Here is a 17,077-nt window from a genome sequence, read left to right as displayed (position 1 = left end):
AGCGGGAGACTTGGCAGCTATGCCTCCGCCGTGGATAGCTATTGTGGCTGGTTGCCAAGGGTGTTCTCTACCTCCATGAGTTTGCTTATTCCACACCCTTTCCCTGGGGCCACACCCCATCTGGATTACACCCCTTCCCCTTAGGTCACACATCCTCTGGACCACATCCCCTCCTCAGGCCACGCTCCCTCTGAAGCACACCCATCCCCTAGGCCACACCCTTCTGGACCACATCCCTCCCCTAGGCCACGCCCTCTCTGAAGCACACCTTTCACTGGCCACACCCCTCTAACCACATCCCTCCTCAGGCCACGCCCTCTCTGAAGCACACCTTTCCCTAAACCACACCCCCTTCTCCCAGGCCACACCCCTCACCTGCCCTGGCTTCGCATTTTCCTTGAGCACTTTTGCCTGGCTGGGATGCTTCCTTGATCCTCTTGTTTGTGTCAATGGAGGTTACAATCAGTCAATATCGGTTTATTGTTCTAGCCAAAGGCCATGACAAACCCTGTGGTAATATAAAACACTGCGGATTGCAGCAGATGAAGGATAGAGCGGGAGAGTCTATTCGCCTGTCTGTCTGTCCGCCCATCCGTGTGCAGAAACTGGCCTTCCGAACAAAAGTAAAATTCACATTTGTCGCTCCACCCGCATTTATCCAGCTATTTATTTCATAATATTTATATGCACTTGACTCTTTTAAAAAAAACAAAAACCTCAAAGCAGTCTCCAAAAAAATAATAATAAATAAAACGTAAGAGCAATCCACAGGCCTGCTTTAAAACATACAAAGGTTAAAATACGGAAGCAGGTTGAAATCAGATCAACTTTCTAAGCATCCGGGTCGGCTTATCCAAACAGAAATGTTTTTTTAGCAGCCCCAGATAGTGGGGAATATTCTGAAAAATAAAATAAATGAAATTGCATTTGGTGTTCCAAACTGTTGATGAAAATGCAGGTGTAAAGCAAAAAAGCAGCCGCATGTTATTGGCATAAAACTGCCCTGCCTCTCTCTGCCTATGTGGGTCAGCTGTTTAGCTTCCAAAAAACGAACGCTCTTCGTTGTAACACGCTGTATTAGTTTATTTGACGAGGTCATTTTCCAGGATATTGAAAGCTTGGGATTTGGATGTCTTCCGTCAGCTCATCGCCCACCCCGCTGTGTCTGCAGCTAGCAGAAGAAACAAACCCATCACGTCTTATCTTTCTTAAATGTGTGCATGTTAGGATTTGCAGCGAGGAGAGAGGCCCCGCTGCTTAAGAGCTGCCCAAGAAGTAATTAAGCTTACGTTCTGCACCAGCTGAGTAAAGGCAGAAATTCCCCCCACATCCTCTGCTGCCTCCTTTCCTCTGCTTGCTCCCCTGACATAGATTTGTAGGCTGTAAGCTCCTTGGGGCAGAGAGCTTTCCCACTGTGCCTTATAAAAGCACCAGGTGTAGCCTGAGTCCCATGCAGTGCCGGATTTACGTATAAGCTAATCAAGCTATAGCTTAGGGCCCCATAATAATAATAATAATAATAATAATAATAATAATAATAATAATAATAATTTATTATTTATACCCCGCCCATCAGCTTCTCTGTATCCTTCTTGAACTGTGGTGCCCAGAACTGGACACAGTACTCCAGGTGAGGTCTGACCAGAGCAGAATACAGTGGTACTATTACTTCCCTTGATCTAGAGCAGTGGTTCCCAACAGGTGGTCCGGGGACCCCCAGGGGTCTGCGAGCTATGCCAGAGGGGTCCTCAAGATGCTATTAGAATAAAAAATATATTAAATATATTTCGTATGAAAACAGATTTTTTGTTTTGGCCGCTTCCTGCATGAGCAGAGTCTAGCGCAAAACTAGAATTAGATAGAGGCAGTAGTTCTGCTGTATGCCGTTAGGTGGCGCTTTACAAACACTACTGTTTTGCAAAGAGGCAGCGCACACATTCTACTAATGCTCACCTCCCCAAGATGCTTTGCGCGCGTCGGCTTCATTTGTGCGCTACTGCGCAGGTACCCTGTCTTCTCCATTCCCCTCCCTCCTCCCTGGCGCGTGCTGCCTCTTTGCAAAACAGTAGTGTTTGTAAACAAAGCGTTGTTTTTCGCGGAAGCTACAGTTCGCGTAGTTAAAAATGGACCGTTGGTTAAAAAGTGGTTCATCTCATTAAGAACTGAAAATTAAAACTAACTGTATACTGATGGAGTAGTCTGTTGTAACTGTAAAAAACATATAAATATAAAATATAAAAAGACTCTTAATTTGGCTCTCACTTTTTAATTTTAGGATTAGGAATTAATGGGGGTCCTTGTCACAATAGTGGCTCGATGAGGGGCCCTCGAGAAAATTTTGTTGGGAACCCCTGATCTAGAGAATAGTATTTCCTCTTATTCTCCCTTTTAGTTTTGCAAGTATTCAATTGAATGATCAAACACTCCGGGATTCATTGCTGCAGCGAGTTATACAGCTCTCCTCCCTGTTTTCTGCAAATAATTTAAATTCCTTCTTTATTTCAGTTGCAGTGTCCAGAAAACTACTAGCTGCAATCTTCTCTCTTTCTCTTTTCCCAACTGCTTTTAAAATAGACATCTGTTGCATGCCAGGTCACTCTTGGACCACAACCTCGTCATTAGGAGGATGTGTAATAATATCACGCTGTATTTATAGAGAACCCTTCATCTCCAAGGATCGCGGTGGCCCGAGTGTGTGCCAGTCACGCTGGCAAGGGAGGACTCTGGGCAACGTTGGCACGATGCCAGCTGGCAAGCGGGAGGTAGAGGGTCCCGAAGAATAGGGCGGGCGTCAGCGTAGAATTAGAGAGAGCACAGTTTGTGTGCTTGTTTCCTCGCCTGGCTGTGTCCCTTCGTGGGCTTCCTGCATCTTGCCCGCTTTCCGCCATGCCAAGGATGAGCAAGAATCCTGTTGGGAGCACCTGACATTGAGTTCGCTTTGTTGGCCCAGGATTAAGAGGAGCTCAGTTGGTAGAGCATGAGACTCTGAATCCCAGGGTCGTGAGTTCGAGCCTCACGTCGGGGGAAAAATTCCTGCATTGCGTGGGGTCACGCTAGATGACCCTTGGTGTCCCTTCCAGGGTGAATTTGATTTCAATCAAATCGATTTAAATCACTAGTCGGTAAGACTCGATTGAAAACGTTTTTCTTACAAAAAGACTCATTCTTGCTGATATAATCTTCATATTTACAACCATTTTTTGGAAGTAATAAATTATATCAGAGTCGTTTTTACAGTTATATCAGAAATTACTGATTTGATTATACTATTAGAAATACATAGACAGATAATTATTTGTTTTGTTTTATAATTATTTTTATTAAGGATTTTCTTGGGTTATAGACAGATAATTATGAAATTATTGTGAGGTTTAATAAGTTAACTGTTTATATTTGGGCAACTTTTCTGCTGTACTTTATCGGAAGGAGAAAAACAATCATTTCCTTAATGACAATTTAAACAATTTATTTAACTAAAGCAATAACATTATAGCGTATGTATCCATGTTTGTTAACTGATGGGGTTAAACAATTAAACAACAACAACAACTTTGACTTGAGTTTTAACACACGTGAAAAACTTAAAACAAATTCTTATTTCCTGATAAATAGCCTTTGGACAATAGTGTAACTTAAATAGAAAACTATCTTTAGAAAGGTTTTCCCTCCAAAAACATTTTATTTTAAAAAAATCTGATTTAAATCAATTTCTAAAATCTGATTTAAATAAATAAATAAAAATCCGATTAAATTTTCTTTTTCTATAAAAAAATAATAATAATTGATTTTTATCCACCCTGTTCCCTTCCATGATTCTATCTCAGACGGGCAGTAGCTCTTTGAGTTGACATTCGTACCACGCATTTAAAGCCTGTGGCTTTCCTGGGCAGTGTTGCATAATAATAATAATAATAATAATAATAATAATAATAATTTATTATTTATACCCCGCCCATCTGGCTGGGTTTCCCCAGCCACTCTGGGCGGCTTCCAACAGAAAAATAAAACACAATAATCTATTAAACATTAAAAGCCTCCCTGAACAGGGCTGCCTTCAGATGTCTCCTAAAAGTCTGGTAGTTGTTTTCCTCTTTGACATCTGTTGGGAGGGCGTTCCACAGGGCGGGCGCCACCACCGAGAAGGCCCTCTGCCTAGTTCCCTGCAACTTGGCTTCTCGCAACGAGGGAACCGCCAGAAGGCCCTCGGTGCTGGACCTCAGTGTCCGGGCAGAACGATGGAGGTGGAGACGCTCCTTCAGGTATACTGGACCGATGCTAAGAGTGCTAGCAATTGTAGCTCTGTGAGGGGTGAGCTACAGCATTAAGAACATAAGAAGTTGCAGGATCAGGCCAAAGATCCATCTAGTCCGGCATCGTGTTCTCAGAGTCGCCTACCAGATGCCCGTGGGAAGCCAAGGAGCAGGATGTGACCGCAAGAGCCCTCTCCCATCCTGTGGTTTCCAGCAACTGGGATTCAGAAACACTTACTGCCTCCGCAGACAGGATTTGAACACAGGATTTGCAACACTCTCCCCTGCTGACGTTCCCAGGAACTAGGAATCAGAAGCATTGCTGGCTAGTAGCCATTGACAGCCTGCTCAGCCACGAATTTGTCCAAACGTCTTTTAAAACCGTCCCAAGTTGGCCATTGCTGCCTCTTGTGGCAGGGAGTTCCACAGGTTAGCTCTGCGCTGTATGGAGAATAGTTGCTTTTGCTTGTCCCGAACCTTCTAACATCCAGCTTCATTGCAGTTCTAGTGCAGGCATCCCGAAACTCGGCCCCTCCAGATGCTTTGGGACTACAATTCCCATCATCCCTGACCACTGGTCCTGTTAGCTAGGGATGATGGGAGTTGTAGTCCCAAAACATCTGGAGGGCTGCAGTTTGGGGATGCCTGTTCTAGTGTTATAAGGGGGAGAGAAACTCATTTTTCTATCCACTTCCTCTGTGCTGTGCCTGATTTTTATAAACTTCTTAGTCTCCTTTTCTCTAGACTGAATAGCCCTGTTAACACAATATTCCAAATGTCATCGCAGCACAGACTCACCCAATGGCATTATGGCTTGGGCAGTTTAAATTTCGATTACTGTATTTTCATTTGCTGTTTAGACGTCTGTAAGATTAGCAAAAATGTACAGGAATCAAAATAAGCTGTGCTGGAAGTGTAAAACATCAGCTGGGGAATTTTACCACATGTGGTGGGAGTGCGGAGAGATTAAGAAATTTTGGGAACTAGTGTATAATGAGTTGAAAAAAAATCCTGAGATACAGATTTCCAAAAAAGGCAGAAGCCTTTTTTACTGGGGTTGGTTGGTAAAGAAATCCCAAAAGCAGATCAAAGATTTTTTTTCTGTACGCCACTGTGGCTGCCAGAACGTTAATTGCCCAGAAATGGAAAACGCAAGAGATTCCTTTGATAGCGGAGTGGCAAACAAAGGTATTGGAATACATGGAAATGGCCAGATTAACCCATAGAATCCGGGATCGGGGAGATGAGAAATTTCAATTAGAATGGAGTAAATTCATAAACTATGCTAAAGACAATTACAAAAGTGTGAAATTGCTAACGGTTTTGACATGACTGCTGCATCGTAGAGATTGTAACAAAATTAGATAATATGAGAATAGCTTGAATTGGTTTACCATTTTGGTGGGAGGAGGGAAGTCAAAGGGTATTGAATCTGTGTCATATATTTGCATAAATGTGTTGTTGCTTTGTTGTATAAATGAATAAAAACTTATTGGTCAAACATTTGCTGCTTTGGGGAGGGTGCTTGGCATGTGTGTGTGTGTTTGTGCGCATGCATGTTCATGTGATTGCCAAGCCCTCCTATCTTTAGCTCAGGGGGGCCTCTTGTTGCTGGCGGGGCTGGAATGCCTGTCGCCGGAGGGCAAATGGATTAGACAAATTCACTGGGGAGAAGGCTATCGATGGCTCCTAGCCACAATGGCTATGCTCTGCCCTCCGCAGTTGAAGGCATCAACACTTCTGAACCCCCGTTTCTGGAAACCTCAGAAGGGGGGGGGGAGTTGCTCTTGTGTTCGAATCCTGCTTGGATGTTTCCCACAGGTGAGTGTTTGGCCATTGTGGGAGTAGGATGCTGAGTTAGTTGGGCCATTTTAAAAAAAAAACTGATAAAAGGAAGGACAAATTAGAGGAGATGCTTCTTAACGTAGTGCATAGTTAATCTATGGAACTCATTCCCGCAGGAGGCAGCGATGGCCACTGATTTTGGGTGGATCTAAAAGCATCGCCTGGAAAGCCGTGGGTTAGAATCGTAGAATTGTAGTCCTCACATTTCAAACCAGGCATGGGCAAACTGGGCCCTCCAGATGTTTTGGGACTACAACTCCCATCATCCTAGCTAACAGAACCAGTGGTCAGGGATGATGGGAATTGTAGTCCCAAAACATCTGGAGGGCCGAGTTTGCCTATGCCTGTTTCAAACCTCAACTGTCTTCCTCCTCTTTCTGCGGTTCATTAAATTTATTCTTATCATTTCCTGATAGTTAGAACTATTGTTAAACTATTGAAATGTATATAAATGGAAACTATAATTTTTTTAAAAAAGAATCCTAGAATTGTAGATATGGAAGGGACCCCCGAGGGTCATCTAGCCCAACCCCCCTGCAGTGCAAGAATCTCTTGCCCAACATGGGGCTCGAACTCGTGGCGCTGAGATGAAGAGTCTCGTGCTTTAGGCACTGAGCTACCTTGCTTGGCCTGCTCATAGGATGCTGGAAAAATGCAACTTGTGCCGTTGATAAAGTGCTGCCAAGTGCTGATTTGTCTCCACCTCTTTTCCCCTTCTCCGACAGAACTGTACAGCTACACAGAAGAGCCAGAGTTTGCCGCCAACAGGAAGTGCTTTGAAGAGGATTTCCAAACACAAGGTATCCTCTTTTGGGGGGGCGACAGGGCAGGGTTCCCCAGCATCTATTCATTTGTTGTATTTATAACCTCCTGTTTTTCCAAAGAGCTCAGAGTGGCGTACGTGGTTCTCCCCCCTCTTCATTTAATCCCTTCCCCACAACAACCCTGCGAGGTAGGCTTGGCCCGAGAGGCAGTGGTTGGCCGCAAAGATCACCTCTAGGGAGTGGGATTCAAACCCTGGTCTCCCAGACCTTAGCCCGACACTCTGGCCACTGCACCCACACTGGCTGTAGCTCAGCAGTTGAGTACACCTGCTTGGCATGCAGAAGGTCCTGGATTCAATCTCTCGTGGCATCTCCAGGAAGGCTCCCTGTCCTGAAAACCTGGAGAGCTGCTGCCCATCAGTTTCGATAATGCTAAGCCACGTTCCTATGCTCCGAATCCAGCACCGGGAGAATTCTAAGCCTGGGATGAGCGCTGTGATCTTTGCATATTCTCGGTGAACACCTACATTTTTGGGCTTCCATGAAATTGCTTGCTGGTGTTGGGGTGAGGGTCGCTTGTGTGTTTTGGGTGTGCTTTGCATTTTTCCACAGTGGTGTCCAGGCAAAAGGAGACTCTTAGGCCAGTCTTCCACACCCTGGTGTCCACCAGATATTTTGACTATAGCATTTGACCGTTATGAGAAAAACCAGCTTCTTTGCCAGGCAATGACTAATTGTTGCTCCTGCTATTATTTATTGCATTTATCCTTCCTCCCGAAGGCGGCAAAGAGATCTAAAGCTTTTTTAAAAAAAGCGGAAACATTCTAAAAACAATTAAGGCAATTACAATTGTTGTTGTTGTTTAGTCGCTTAGTCATGTCCGACTCTTCGTGACCCCATGGACCAGAGCACGCCAGGCACTCCTGTCTTGCACTGCCTCCCGCACTTTGGTCAAACTCATGTTCGTAGCTTCGAGAACACTGTCCAACCATCTCGTCCTCTGTCGTCCCCTTCTCCTAGTGCCCTCCATCTTTCCCAACATCAGGGTCTTTTCCAGGGAGTCTTCTCTTCTCATGAGGTGGCCAAAGTCTTGGAGCCTCAGCTTCACGATCTGTCCTTCCAGTGAGCACTCAGGGCTGATTTCCTTCAGAATGGATAGGTTTGATCTTCTTGCAGTCCATGGGGCTCTCAAGAGTCTCCTCCAGCACCATAATTCAAAAGCATCAATTCTTTGGCGACCAGCCTTCTTTATGGTCCAGCTCTCACTTCCATACATCACTACTGGGAAAACCATAGCTTTAACTATACGGACCTTTGTTGGCAAGGTGATGTCTCTGCTTTTTAAGATACTGTCTACATTTGTCATTGCTTTTCTCCCAAGAAGCAGGCGTCTTTTAATTTCGTGACTGCTGTCACCATCTGCAGTGATCAAGGAGCCCAAGAAAGTAAAATCTCTCACTGCCTCCATTTCTTCCCCTTCCATTTGCCAGGAGGTAATGGGACCAGTGGCCATGATCTTGGTTTTTTTGATGTTGAGCTTCAGACCATATTTTGCGCTCTCCTCTTTCACCCTCATTAAAAGGTTCTTTAATTCCTCCTCACTTTCTGCCATCAAGGTTGTGTCATCTGCAATTACAATTAAAAGCATCTAAAGACTTTTAGAAACTTTCTAAAAGCAATCATAATTAAAAGCATTCATCCGTCCAGTGGTTTTGGAGATGTATGGAACAGGATTTTTCAGCCACCAAATGCCTGGGGTAAACAGGAATGTTTCATCATTTCTCCTGGAAGTTAATAGCGATGGAGACAGGTGCACCTTGGCAGACAGGGCATGCCACAAGCGGGGAGCCACCACTGAAAAGGCCCTGCCATGGTTCAGTGCCGACCAGGGAGCTCCCGGTGGAGTTAGTTGAACTCCTGGAAAGGGGCTGGGGAAAAGAGAAAGGGGCCATTTGGGAGCGATGTCCAGACTTTGGTTTTTGGGGTCCTTCTTTTCCGACAGTGAAGGACAAGCAGTGGTCGGAGCTGGACGTGGCTCGGCAGAAGGCCTATGTGATGCGACTCCTGGATGGGCTGGAAGTGGTCAACAGGGAGAAGAGACTGAAAGTCGCCCGGGCGATCCTCTACTTGGCACAAGGTAACCGCAGGCCCCAAGCGCCCGGGAGTCGTCTTGGTTTTCTTGGTCTGGGTGAAAACGGCAGCCCAAATGCAGCGTGCTTTTGGGGCAGAACACTTTCTCTTTAAGAGAAAGAAAATGAAATGTATTGTTGAACACAATCCCAAATCACAGGTACAGTAGTTCCTCGGCTCTCAAACTTAATCCGTTCCGGGAGTCTGTTCAGCTCCTGAAACGGTTTGAAAACCAAGGCACAGCTTCCGATTGGCTGCAGGAGCGTCGGACGTTCGGCTTCCGAAAAAAGTTTGCAAACCAGAACACTCACTTCAGGGTTTCCGGTGTTCAGGAGCCAATTTGTTTGGGAGCCAAGCCATTCGGGAACCAAGGTACCACTGTGGTCTTTAAAAGAGAATGTTTGTATCCCAGGTTGGTCATACTCAAGAGTAGACCCGCTGACATTAATGAACATAAATGGCTGTTGTACCGCATAGTCCCTGATAGCCTTAACCATGGATTTGTCTAATCCAGTCATCCCCAAACTGCGGCCCTCCAGATGTTTTGGCCTACAACTCCCATGATCCCTAGCTAACAGGACCAGTGGTCAGGGATGATGGGAATTGTAGTCCAAAACATCTGGAGGGCCGACGTTTGGGGATGCCTGCTCTAATCCTTAAGGAATCTCTGAGTTGATTTCCATCACTATTTCCTGTGTCACGAGAGAGGGAGGGAAAACTTCCCTCTCTACTTTCTCTGCATCGTGCATCTGTCGAGCGTGTGGAGGAAAACTTAAACATGTTGCAGAGTTCCCCCAAAATAGACCAGCAGAGGCGATTAATATTTCATCCGGCAGAGCTTTACTGCTACCGAAGGGAAACGAGCATCTTGGTCACAAATCCAATACATTCAGGATTGGCACTGTCCATGAGAAATCCAGTTGCAGCAGACATATCTTAAACTAACTGATAATAAGACTAAACCTTGACACTAAGCATACAGAACGGAGCACCACACCAGAACAAAGAGATAGGAAGAGAAAGTGAAACCCAGGCTCCTTCTGGCCCATTTTTATAGTCAGCATGACCTTGACAGAAAGAGATAACAGAAACAGTTTAAGCCAGCTGTACTCAGCTTCCCGGAAGGAAGAACCCAAACATCAGGAACCTTCTGCCTGCTTCTTTCACATAGAAAGAAGTAAAAGTAAGTAGAATAGGGAAGATCTCTACACACCAGATCAATACTTTATGGACCAAGAAATGCATCGTCTCCTGTCTCATGCCCCCCTCCCTTACTGGCTTTTTTTCTCCCCTCCTCCCTGCTCCCCAGGGGTCTTTGGGGAGTGCGACACAGAGGCAGATGTCCTTCGCTGGTCCCGGCACAACAACTTCCTCCTGTACCAGATGGGGACCTTCACCGCCTTCCTGGAGTTGCTGAACATGGAGATGGCGTAAGATATCTTCTGAAAACAGGGATCTGAAGCCTGCACTTAGTGCGGGCTCCTTTTGAATCTGTTCCTGGAAATCGCTATTTCAATTTTTTTTAAAAAAATCAGGTGTGTATGGGGAGGGGGAGTTCTGCTTCACAAAAACTCACAGACTGACCTATGGAACTCATTGCTGTAGGCCATTGGCGAGAGCAACCCGTGCAAGGACTGGGTAGGGGAAGCAATGGTGGACAACGCATTGGGGACCACGCTGGTCGCCGGACGAGGGGTTTGAGGGATTGAAATGTGTTTCAGTGGAAGCAGATCTGTTCCCCCCAACACAGACGCATCAGCAGCCAGATTCTGTAGTTTAGTTGGCGCCGTAGAGGAGAAAGAGCTTGACAAATTATGGAGTGGCTGCTCACTCGCATAGCTAGGGCATTACATATGAAAGGTGTGCAGCCTGGGAGTCATTTTGGACTCGCAGCTGTCCATGGAGGCACAGGTCAATTCTGAGTCCAGGGCGGTTGTCTACCAGCTCCATCTGGTACGCAGGCTGAGACCCTACCTGCCTGCAGACTGTCTAGCCAGAGTGGTGCATGCTCTGGTTATCTCCCGCTTGGACTACTGCAATGTGCTCTCCGTGGGGCTACCTTTGAAGGTGACCCGGAAACTGCAACTAATCCAGAATGCGGCAGTTAGACTGGTGACTGGGAGCAGCCGCCGGGACCACATAACACCGGTCCTGAGAAATCTACACTGGCTCCCAGTACGTTTCGGAGCACAATTCAAAGTGTTGGTGCTGACCTTTAAAGCCCTAAACGGCCTCGGTCCAGTATACCTGAAGGAGCGTCTCCACCCCCATAGTTCTGCCCGGACACTGAGGTCCAGCGCCGAGGGCCTTCTGGCGGTTCCCTCACTGCGAGAAGCAAAGCTACAGGGAACCAGGCAGAGGGCCTTCTTGGTGGTGGCACCCGCCCTGTGGAACGCCCTCCCATCAGTGGTCAAAGAGATAAACAACTACCTGACATTTAGAAGACATCTGAAGGCAGCCCTGTTCAGGGAAGTTTTTAATGTGTGACATTTTAATGTATTTTAAATCTTTGATTGGAAGCCGCCCAGAGTGTCTGGGGAAACCCAGCCAGATGAGTGGGGTACAAATAAATAATAATAATAATAATAATAATAATAATAATAATAATAATAATAATCAATATTACTACTACTACTACTACTATTGGCCAAAGTGGTATGGCTGCCTCAGGCGGCAGGTGCCAGGAGGTGAGGAACGGTGCTGAGTAAATATTTGGCTGCCACACCTAGTATCAAACCTGGTGTGTCCAAACAGGGGAAGGCTAAACCACTTTGGGGCTTGGATCCATCCTGCCAGTTCAGTTTTGCATGTCACTTGTGCTTTCCCCACTATTTATATTTTTCATGAATATTTATATCCTGCTTTTCCATAAACAAACGACCCCCCCCCCAAAAAAACAGATTTAAGTAAAAATAATAGCAAGGAAGCAAATGCAATTCTAAAACAGCCATCGTTTTACGTGAATTTATGAATCACTTCCCGCACGACGGAAAGTGATTTACAAGAAGGAATAAATGCAGTTTAGAAAATACTTACGCATGTTAAAAATGTAGCGTTAAAACTTCCAATCCCCAGTGTTGCCAAAATGCCCATGGAAACAAAAAAAAATCTTTGCCAAGTGTTGGAACGATAAGGAAGTTGGTGTTTCGTGGAGAGCATTCTAGAGACAGGGAGCAGCTGCAGAAAAGGCCCTGTTCTCATCGCCCCACCACCTGAGACTTCCCTCAGAGGTGGCACACAGAGAATGCCCCAGGCGATCACATGGTTCTTGTGGGGCAAGGTGGTCGTAAAGTGAAATGGCCTTTGCTGCTAGCTGTCAGTGATGGGGGGCAGTGGTGGTGCAGTGGTTAGAGTGCTGGGCTACGACTTGAGAGACCAGAGTTCGAATTCCCACGGGGTGAGCTTGGGCCAGCCGCAGTCTCTCAGCCTCACTTACAATCACAGGGTTGTTATGAGGATAAAACGGGGAGGTGGAGAACTGCGTTTGCCACCCTGCACTCCTTGGAGGACAGGCGGGAGAGAAATCGAAGAAATACTGTAATAAATAATTTCCCTGCTTGTCATTCTGAGGGCCACCACTAAAAAGGCTCTTTCTCATATGCTGACACTTCGCCTCTGATGGTTTGCCTAGAGAAGGGTCTCAGAAGTGGATCATGGCATGCAGGCAAATTTGGGCGGCGGTGAGGTGATTCTTAATTCGGCCGTGCTGGCTAAGTCTGTGGTCGTCAGAAATAATAATTTAAAGAGCTGCCACCTTCCGGGATTGTCGTACTTCCCCTCCATCTGCCAACAGGAGACGGATGCTTCCCCCAAGTCCTGCTCTGGCAAGCCATCTGCCAGTGTACAATTAATTGCCAGTTATTCCGTCCCCAACCCCAACCCCAACCTAAAGTTTCCGGAACGAACAACTTGGTGGCATTTGACTCGCTTTTTTGTGTGTGTATATTCCAGCAACAGCCAAGCATCTGGGAGTGCCTTGAGGAAGCCAGCCATCTCGCTGGCTGACAGCACCGAGCTCAGGTGGGTCCCTGATGTTGCCCTGGGACTGTCAGTGAACGACCCAGCAAAATGCAAAACAATTGCCGTATTTTTCGCTTCATAAGACGCACCTGGCCGTAGGACCTTACCTTCCAAGTCCCGGACTGCAGAATCCGGGACCGGCAGCCGTGTGACACCGGAAGTTGCGTCGACGTAACTTCCGGTGTCGCTTTGCCCTTCTATGGGCACCAAAAATGGCCGCCAACGGCTTCAAAAGTCGCTTCTACGCATGACCGGAAGTGCGTCGACGCAACTTCCGGTGTCGGTCCGCCCATCTATGGGCACAAAAAATGGCCGCCGCCGACACCGGAAGTCGCGTCTATGCACTTCCGGACATGCGTAGATGCGACTTTTGAAGCCGGCGGCGGCCATTTTTGGTGCCCATAGAAGGGCAAATCAGAAAGGAAAAGAATGGCTGCCGGCAGGAGAAAATAACAGAGAAAAACGGGAGACGAAGTGATATGGGGGACCACCGGGAGAAGGTAAGTAAAAACGAGGGTTTCCCGGGGAAAACGGGGTACTTGGCAGCTATGCGTAGGATGCACCTAGTTTTTTAGAGGAGGAAAACAAGGAAAACAATATTTTGCTTTCTTGAATTGTCCTAGGCATTGCAGCCAACTCCTAGAGGCCCAGGTGCCTTTGCCCACCATTAAATATTTGGGGAAGTCGTCCCCCCCCCATGTTGATGGGCATTGTCATTCATATAGTGTGCATGCACTTGAGATCAATTGCAGTGGTTCTCAACCTCTCCCAGTTGTTGTTGGACTACAACTCCCATCATTCCTTAACTCCCATCGTCCCGGAGCTTTGGCCTTGCTAGCTAGGGGCGATGGGAGTTGTAGTTCAACAATATCTGGGGGACCCACAGGTTGAATAAGGCTGATATGGTACGTGAGGTGGGGCTTACCTGCCCCCTCCCCAATATTTTATTCAAGTTGGAAGAGGGAGGGAGGGAAGGGGCGAGAGAGAGAAAGAAAGAAAGAGAGACAAGGAAGGAAGGGGTGAAAGAGAGAGAGAGGAAGAGAGAGGGACTTTTGGACTTGAGAAGCCCTTGCTGGGAACATTTTTTAGTTGGGGGGAGCCTCATTCTCTTGGGGTGAGCAATGTGCTCAGGATCACCTGTACCACTGGTGGGCGGGGCTGGTACCCAAAGTGGGCGGGGCATTTTTTCTCCCTGCGGGACATTGATATCCCCTCTCTGCTTTCCCGCCAGGGTGTTGTTGAGCGTCATGTACCTAATGGTGGAGGCCATGCGAGTGGAGATGGAGACGGACCCCCCCACGTGGAAGGCCGCCCGTGATACGTTCAGGACTGAGCTCAGTAGGCTTTTGTCAATTCTCTGATTGGGCATAGAGGGGGGGGGCTTTCTTCTCCTCCCTCTGTGTAGGCTGGAATCATTACCCTTTTTTATATAAATTTATTTATTTGGTTTGCAGATTAAAATTTCACAGTCACATATACAGCATACAACATAGAAACAAGATTCCAGAAAATCTCCTGGACTTCCCTCCTCCCTTATGTGGGTCCTATTGTTAATCATTTCCTCCTGCATCTTCTATAATAATCCAAATATTTTACCTCTCCGTTGTATCCAAAATTCACCATTAAACTACAAGTGTTATTCCAATCCTACTAACGATTTTAACTACAGGTAGGTAGCCGTGTTGGTCTGAGTCGAAACAAAATAAAAAAAATTCCTTCAGTAGCACCTTAAAGACCAACTAAGTTTTTATTTTGGTATGAGCTTTCGTGTGCATGCACGGAATCTGAAGAAGTGTGCATGCACACGAAAGCTCATACCAAAATAAAAACGATTTTAACTGTTTGCAATGGTTTTTAAGAGAAGTTATAAATTTCCCCCATTCCTTATTTAAAATTTTCGTCCTCCTGATTTCTGATTCTTCCAGTCATTTTAGCCATTTCAGCAGAAACCATCAACTTCACCTGCTATTCTTCTCTGGTAGGGACTTTATCGTCTTTCCATCTCTGGGCCAATAACATCCACGCAGCTGCAGTCGTATGTGATTGCTAGAAGCATTACCAAGGCCACAGACAGTTAAAGGCCAAAGGGCCTGGTTACAGAGGAAAGCTTTTGCCTGGCGACTAAAGATATATAATGATGGTGCCAGGCAAGCCTCTCCCTGGGGAGAGCATTCCACAAACAGGGAGCCACCACGGAAAAGGCCCTTGCATTTAAATGGAAGTCATTTGGAGACCTCGTTAGCAAGCGAATAAGAAATCTAACGGATAACAACAATATGGGGGAAGCATTGAGAAGAACGGATAAAGAGAACGTCTTGTGGATGGTCCAGTACATATCACATATCTCTACCACTATTGCATTAATAATAATAATAATAATAATAATAATAATAATAATAATAAATAATTTATTATTTATACCCCGCCCATCTGGCCGGGTTTCCCCAGCCACTCTGGGCGGCTTCCAACAAAACATTAAATTGCAGAAATCCATCAAACATTAAAAGCTTCCCTAAACAGGGCTGCCTTGAGATGCCTTCTAAAGGTCTGATAATTGTTGTTCTCTTTGACCTCTGATGGGAGGGCGTTCCACAGGGTGGGTGCCGCTACCGAGAAGGCCCTCTGCCTGGTTCCCTGTAACTTGGCTTCTCGCAGTGAGGGAACCGCCAGAAGGCCCTCGCCGCTGGACCTCAGTGTCCGGGCAGAACGATGGGGGTGGAGATGCTCCTTCAGGTATACTGGACCGAGGCCGGTTAGGGCTTTAAAGGTCAGCACCAACACTTTGAACTGTGCTCGGAAACGTACTAGGAGCCAATGAAGGTCTTTCAGGACCGGTGTCATGTGGTCTTGGCGGCCGCTCCCAGTCACCACTCTAGCTGCCGCATTCTGGGTTAGTTGTAGTTTCCGAGTCACCTTCAATGGTAGCCCCACATAGAGCGCATTGCAGTAGTCCAAGCGAGAGATAACTAGAGCATGCACCACTCTGGAGAGACAGTCTGCGGGCAGGTAGGGTCTCAGCCTGCGTACCAGATGGAGCTGGTAGACAGCTGCCCTGGACACAGAATTGACCTGCGCCTATTGCAGTGCATCAATAGCCCTGCAAAAAAATCCACCCCCATGCTCAGCCCCTTTTGACTTGTGTCTCCCCACCCTCCTAGGTTTTCCTCTGCACGGCGAGGAGCCTTTTGCACTCCTGCTCTTCACCATGGTAACCAAGTTCTGCAGCGGACACGCCCCCCACTTCCCCATGAAGAAAGTCTTGCTTTTGCTCTGGAAGGTCCTCGCGGTGAGTGAGATTCTGAGCTTGCCTTTTGACAGGAGCGGCTCTGGCTCAAGCGATGTGTGTTTGTGGCGGGTGGCAAATCATGCCGGCCGTGGGTCTCAAAGAAAAAGCGCTCTGTTACATGCCACCCCGATCTCCGAGCAGCGAGAGATGTCAGGGGTTCCAGGCGCTTACCCAGAGCTTAGTTTCCTTATGTTGCAAGGGGAAAAAAACTGCTCTCTTTCCCTTCTGGGGTATCCAAGAGTCCTTAAGTGGGTTCCCTATCGGTAGGAGAAAATAACAGAGGCCAACTGGAGTATATTGAGAAGCAAAACAGCTAGTATCTCGCTCATCTTACTGGGTTGCCCCAGCCACTCTGGGTGGCTTCCAACATATATAAAACATAATGGTAAAGGGACCCCTGACCATTAGGTCCAGTCGTGACCGACTCTGGGGTTGCGCGCTCATCTCGCATTATTGGCCGAGGGAGCCGGCGTATAGCTTCCAGGTCATGTGGCCAGCATGACAAAGCCACTTCTGGCGAACCAGAGCAGCACACGGAAATGCCGTTTACCTTCCCGCTGTAGCGGTTCCTATTTATCTACTTGCATTTTGACGTGCTTTCGGACTGCTAGGTTGGCAGGAGCTGGGACCGAGCAATGGGAGCTCACCCCGTCACAGGGATTCGAACCGCCGACCTTCTGATCAGCAAGCCCTAGGCTCTGTGGTTTAACCCACAGCGCCACCTGGGTCCCCATATAAAACATATTAAAAGCATTTAAAAAGCATTGCACGTTGAAAAGCTT

General features: G+C 46.9%; 1 protein-coding gene across 2 annotated transcripts in view; it reads left to right on the top strand.

Moving 5' to 3' along the window:
- STRIP2 (striatin interacting protein 2) overlaps positions 1–17,077 on the top strand; it is a 48,368-nt gene that overhangs the window by 13,912 nt on the left and 17,379 nt on the right. For both annotated transcript variants that reach the window (XM_060279254.1, XM_060279253.1), the window contains exons 3-8: positions 6,821–6,895; positions 8,862–8,996; positions 10,299–10,419; positions 12,941–13,009; positions 14,241–14,347; positions 16,168–16,295. In XM_060279254.1, coding sequence (XP_060135237.1) covers positions 6,821–6,895; positions 8,862–8,996; positions 10,299–10,419; positions 12,941–13,009; positions 14,241–14,347; positions 16,168–16,295 — 635 coding nt within the window. The remainder of the gene's footprint in view (positions 1–6,820; positions 6,896–8,861; positions 8,997–10,298; positions 10,420–12,940; positions 13,010–14,240; positions 14,348–16,167; positions 16,296–17,077) is intronic.

This window comes from Zootoca vivipara, chromosome 10, assembly GCF_963506605.1.
Source record: "Zootoca vivipara chromosome 10, rZooViv1.1, whole genome shotgun sequence".
In the NCBI taxonomy this organism is placed as follows: Eukaryota; Metazoa; Chordata; class Lepidosauria; order Squamata; family Lacertidae; genus Zootoca; species Zootoca vivipara.
This window is presented reverse-complemented; position numbering and strand designations above follow the sequence as displayed.